Here is a 5,642-nt window from a genome sequence, read left to right on the forward strand (position 1 = left end):
GGAATGCCGTACCTGAGGTGGGAGGTGTAGGCAGCCCTGCGGGCGAAGCTGGCGGGGCAGCGCTGGCAGCGGAAAGGCCCGTCCCCGGTGTGCGTCCGGATGTGCACGGCCAGGCCGCACTTGGAGCTGATGGCCTTGTCACAGTAGGGACACGCCTGGGATTCCTGCTTCTGCTCCTGCTCCCCGCGGAGGGAATGGCCATCCTTGTTTTCCAGGCTGGTGATATCCACACCCAGTCTGGCTGGGGAATGTGGCTTGTTGCACTCGGGCAGCTTTGCCGGCCTGGATTTTGGGGCTGGAAAAGCTGTGGCCTCCTGCTCCAGGTCTCCTCCTTGGCCTCCAATGAGCTCATAGCCTGCTAGCAGCTCCTTATGTTTCTGCCTATCCCAAAGTTTCCTCTGCATGGGAATTGCCACGACCTGGGAAGAGTTCCTGGGGTTCTCCTCTTGCTGGATACAAGGCCACTGTGATCCCCTATTTTCACCCCTCTGCCCTTTCAGGTGGAGGCTCAAATCCAAGCCCTTCCTGCCCTCTGCCTTCACTTCCTCACAAATATCAAGCAAATCCTTGCATTCCAGCCTTTCTGCTATTTCCTTCATCCTCTGGAGCTTTCCCGCCTCGATCTCCACCTCTGCTGTGTACACGAACTCCAGGAAGGAGGTGAACTCCTCGGTGTAGATGTCCTGCAGAGTCACCGTGCACTTCTGGGTGTCCAGCATCTCCTGGTGCAGGAAAAGCCCCTTGAAGTAGTTGCTGGAAGCTGCCAGGACGGCTTTGTGAGCCAGGAATTCCTCCTGAATTCCCAGGTGTTGGGTGAGGACTGTCACGTCGCAGAGGTGCCCGAGGCGGTACAGGGAATGCAGAGCCCTCAGGAGGTTGGGAGCAGCAACCTTGGACTTCATCAGGATTTTCTTCTTCTCCATCCTGCCAGAAGAAACAGAAAAACGTTGGAATGATTCTTCCTATCTTTCCATTCAAGCCCAGTGGAATTCCATGCCCTAATTCCTTGTTCACCCTTCACAGGTGAAATTATAGAACCACTGAGATTGGAAAAGACCTCCAACCTTTGATGGAGCACCAGCACCTGAACTAAACCATCTCCCAGGAGCAGGAAATTGAGGGAATATGGGCAAAAGAGTGTTTCCTAAATTCTGTTGGAAAAGGATTGCTCACGTCCAGATTCCCACTGGGTAATTCCCACAGCCAGCAGGGATCTCTGCAATGCTCCCAGTCCAACACCTGCCAACTATTCCCACGTGGAGACACAACCCCAGCACACTGGAAGCAGCGCAGATCCCGAGGTTCAGCTCCAAAATCCACAGGAGCTTCCAGCCCATCTGCTGCCTCCGTGTTTTCCAGCAGGAAAATCCTGGTTCGTGTGCAGTGCTTAGAGAAATCAATGAGTAGCAGTCGTGCTAATTTCCTGCTGCTCCTTTGTGAGATTCCCATCTCCGATAAGATCCTGATCCACACTCCCACAGGAGCTCCTCTAACACCAGGATCTGACACGGAGCCCGATGGGAGAGATAAATTCCAAGATCATCTCCAAGTGCTGCTGCTTCGGGATTAACCCCCCCCCCCCAGCAACTGAAGCATCTTTCCCCAAATCCATCAATTCCCACCATTTTTTCCGTCAGAAAAAAACTTGAGATTTGTATTTTCTGTTCCCATTTGGAAGCTGATCTTTAGTTTTCCAAAGTGCTGCCGCATCCTTAAGTCTCCAAAACACTCACTCCAAGGATTTAAACAAAATCCCCATTTCCTCCTCATTTTATGGGTTTGTTTATAACTTCTTTCCAGCTTTTTCCCTGGCAGTTTGGGAATAAATACTTAAAAAATGTGCACACGTGTGCAAGATTTGCAGAAAGCATAATTAATCCAAGAGATTATTTGCAAAGACCCTTTAATTGCATCAGAACTGATGCAAAACTCAAACCATATTTCAATTCAATTACAGAGTTCCTGATGAGGAATTGGAATCAGTGCAACTGGAATCAGTGCAATTCCTTTAAAAAATAAAGCCTAGCAGTAGCCTGAATCTCCGAGAAAATCTTTATATTTGTATATTTTTATAATCTCCATTTACCTGCTGGAAAAAAAAATTCTATGTTATCCACCTGAAAATCTCCATTTATGCTACAGAGCATCCCTATTTAGCGCTCAGGATCCATCTCCATTTATCTCCCCAATCTCCATTTATTCTCCAGGAAAATCTCAATTTATGCTTCAGATAAAAAAAAAAAAAAAAATCTCAATTTGTGCCCCAGAAAAACTTCCATTTATGCTCCAGAGGATTTCCATTCTCCCTCCAGTAAACTTCTGGCCAAATTCCTCTAAAAGTCCTAAAGTTTGGGTTTTTTTTTTTTGAAACACAGAGCACTTGGATTTCTCCCTAACCACGTTACCTTCGGGACACCCCTGGAAAGGCTCCTCCCCCGAGGAATTCCAGGCTGGCCCAGCACCGGCGCTCACCATCCTTCGGGAATGCCGCCGTGCCGTGCTGCTCCTTTTCCCACTGGCACTGCCGGGATCATTTTCTGGATTTTGAATGCAGCCACAGGATTTTTATCCGTAGATGTCTGGGAAGCGCTGCGAGGAAAGCAGAGATAGGGAATGTTTATCCCAGCGGGAGACGAGGGGTCACCTGTGCACTTCCGGAGGCGGCAGCAGCCGGGAATCGCCTCCCGCCCGGCAGGACCAGCCCAGATCGCTCCCGCCGCTCCCGGGGCTGATTCCCGGCGCTCCCTTTAAACCGCGCCTTAAATCGACCCGAATCCTCCCCCCCCCACCAAAAAAAAACAACAAACATTCCCAAAACGACTCATTGTAGAAACAATTTGTTTTCACGCTTTCAAAAAGCCGAGGTTAAATGACCTCAGTGATGTGTGTCCTCAGTTTGCTGGGGCAGCTCCTCAGGCTCTCCCAGTATGGATACTGGGATATCCATGAGGATACTGGGATATCCATGAGGATACTGGGATATCTATAAGGACACAGGGATATCCTTTGTGGGTACTGGGATATCCATTGTGGGTACTGGGATATCCATGAGGATACTGGGGTATCCATGAGGATACTGGGGTATCTACTGTGGACACTGGGAGATCACTGAAAAACGCCAGCATAACTTTCTAACATAACACATATAATATTCATTTTAATATTTGCGAAAAGCCAATCATAAAATGCGCATTTTTCACAGTGACAGAGTTAAGAGAGGTGTTTATATAAACCAGTACAAAGCTCTGAACTTTAGCGGGATAAATCCGGGATTAGGACAAATACAGGGTCTCCCTGTTTCTTCCCGCTGGTGATCCCATATTCCTGTCTGTTGTCACATAAAATAATTTTGAGGTGGGCTACCAAGCACTTCCAATCTTTTTTTCCAAGATAAATTCCTCTTTTGAAGCATTTTTTCCCCACTTAAGTGCAGGTTTTTAAGTCTTCACATTTTAACAGCTTGTAAAAATGTTGGATGACTGTAATTCCCTAAGGAAATGTAAAATAAATTCCTTCATAAAAAAATAAATCAGGAAAGGCAGACATCTGTGTTATCCACGTTTTCAATCCTGATTATTTTGTTTGTAGCCAGGGAATGTTTCTATTGTCCAGACACAGCTCACGGAGCGGGAAGAACGAGCAGCAATATGAGTGATCCGTGTTGAAAATGTCAGGATAATATTCCTGTATCTTCGCACAAGGGAATGCTGTTTGCTTTTCCTTTATCGGAAAACTGGCGTGCTCAGCAGCTCTCACCCAGAGGAGTTGGGAAGCTCCCGGCCAATTTAGTCTGAATTCCACAAGGGTGGAGGGAATTTCTGGATACACCGCTGGGTTGTATCCGTGTGTCCATCCCAGGAGGGATTTTCCCAAGGCTGGATTTTGCTCTGCTCTTTTCACCAGTTTTGTTTCTCAGGAGATTCACTTGATTCTCCAAATGTTCCGTGCGCTCGGATGCGCTTCAGGGGCTCTCTAGAACCCATGGAATTCTCTGTGTCTCTCCTGTGGGGAGAGAGAAGGAAGAGCATCATAGCTGCTCTTTCCCAATCCCTAATTTTGCAATTTCAACAGAAGGGATGAAACACATGGGAGGCAGCTGTGAGAGATGCCAGTCCCAGGTGTCCTGTGGTGGGTGAAGAATTCCAGGCACTGGGATGGCGAAATAAAACAACCTGTTAAGCCAAAACAACAAAATCCAGGAAAGAATTGGAGCCTGGGAACTCTGATTTTATCTGGGCACTTCCCTTGGCTGGGAGTGGAGAAATACCATGGGTTTTGATCGTGGTGACTAAAACCAGGAAAAGGGGAAAAACTGGGAGTCAGCTCTGCCAGTCAGGTTCTGCTCCTGATCCATCGGGCGTTTGTGGCTCGAGGTCAGCCAGGATATCTCCAGCAAACCAAGGGATGGAAGTGTTCCCAAATCCCAGGTTCCTTCCCCCTGGAGCACAGCGGGAAGTAGCACCGGGGTATTGGCGATTTTGGCTCTTCCCAGCAAAGCTGGGGGACATTTTGGAGCCCCTCAATGAAACATCCTTGTGTGTTTTCCCTGGATGGATATCCCTTCCTTATGGCTCCACCAGAGGATGCTGCAGGCTTCAGAAAGAGCTGCCCAGACTGTAGCCCTGCTCATCCCCTTAATGCAAAGGAATCTGGCCATGGATATCAGCCATGGCACTGCAGAGAGAGCTTCCAAAAGCCTTTTCTCAGGAGCCAAGCAAACCTCCAGATCATCCATGAAACAGGGACAGAGCTTTCAGCATGGGCTAAAAATGCAAATTCCAGAGAAAATCCTGATGGAAAGCACAGAGCTCCATGTGTCAGCACCGAGTGCTGCTTAGCCTCTTGTCCTGTTCTCCATAAGAAATTTTGGCATGGGATCGTGCTACAAATCAAACCTCCCATGGATTCTCCCCCTCATGTTCAGTCTCAAGGAGAAGGAATTCTGTATATCCTGGCAGAATGCTTCCAAGATACTGGTGTCACTTGAAAAACATGGGAATTGAGGGAAGTCCATGTGTATTTTGTCTAAAAAAGAAGATTTTAGAATCCTAAAAACCAGCAAAGTTTAATTCCCAGCAAGGTTTTTTGGGGGGAAAAACCTGAACACCAGAGCAAACCAAGGTGGAATAGGAGAATACCTTTAATACTATCAAGTCCAGCCACCAAATTCCAAGATCATGGAATGATTTTTGTTGGAAAGGAGTTTAAAGATGATTCAGTCCCACCCCCTGCCAAGGGACACCTTCCACTATCCCAGGGTGCTCCAACCTGGCTTTGGACACTTCCAGGGATGGAACAGACACAGCTGCTCTGGGAAACCTGTGCCAGGGCCTCCCCACCCTCACAGGGAAGGATTTATTCCCAATATCCCATCTATCCCTGTTGTCTGGCAGTGGGAAACCATTTCCTCTTGTCCCATCATTCCAGGCCCATGGAAATAATCTCTTTCCATGTTTCTTGTAGCTCCTTCAGGTCCTGGAATCCCACATTTGGATCATCCCAAAGCTTCTTTTCCCCAGGCTGAACACTTGGAGCTCTGGGAAACCAATGACTTTTACGGATCAAGGCGATAAATGAATTAAATAAAATATAATTAAATAAAAAATTAATAACAAATCAGTTAAAAGCCCTTTTCACCCTTC

The 5,642-nt window shown here is 47.6% G+C and overlaps 1 protein-coding gene across 1 annotated transcript in view; it reads right to left on the reverse strand.

Annotated features, from left to right (window-relative positions):
* The window catches only part of GZF1 (GDNF inducible zinc finger protein 1), a 15,186-nt gene extending 12,447 nt beyond the window's left edge, over nt 1-2,739 (reverse strand). Inside the window, 2 exon segments of the mRNA XM_031058282.1 lie at nt 13-924; nt 2,406-2,739. Of these exon segments, the coding sequence (XP_030914142.1) occupies nt 13-923 (911 nt within the window). The 5' untranslated portion in view covers nt 924; nt 2,406-2,739.
* Between the last annotated feature and the right edge of the window lie 2,903 nt (nt 2,740-5,642).

This window comes from Geospiza fortis, unplaced genomic scaffold (assembly GCF_000277835.1).
Source record: "Geospiza fortis unplaced genomic scaffold, GeoFor_1.0 scaffold275, whole genome shotgun sequence".
Taxonomy (NCBI): Eukaryota; Metazoa; Chordata; class Aves; order Passeriformes; family Thraupidae; genus Geospiza; species Geospiza fortis.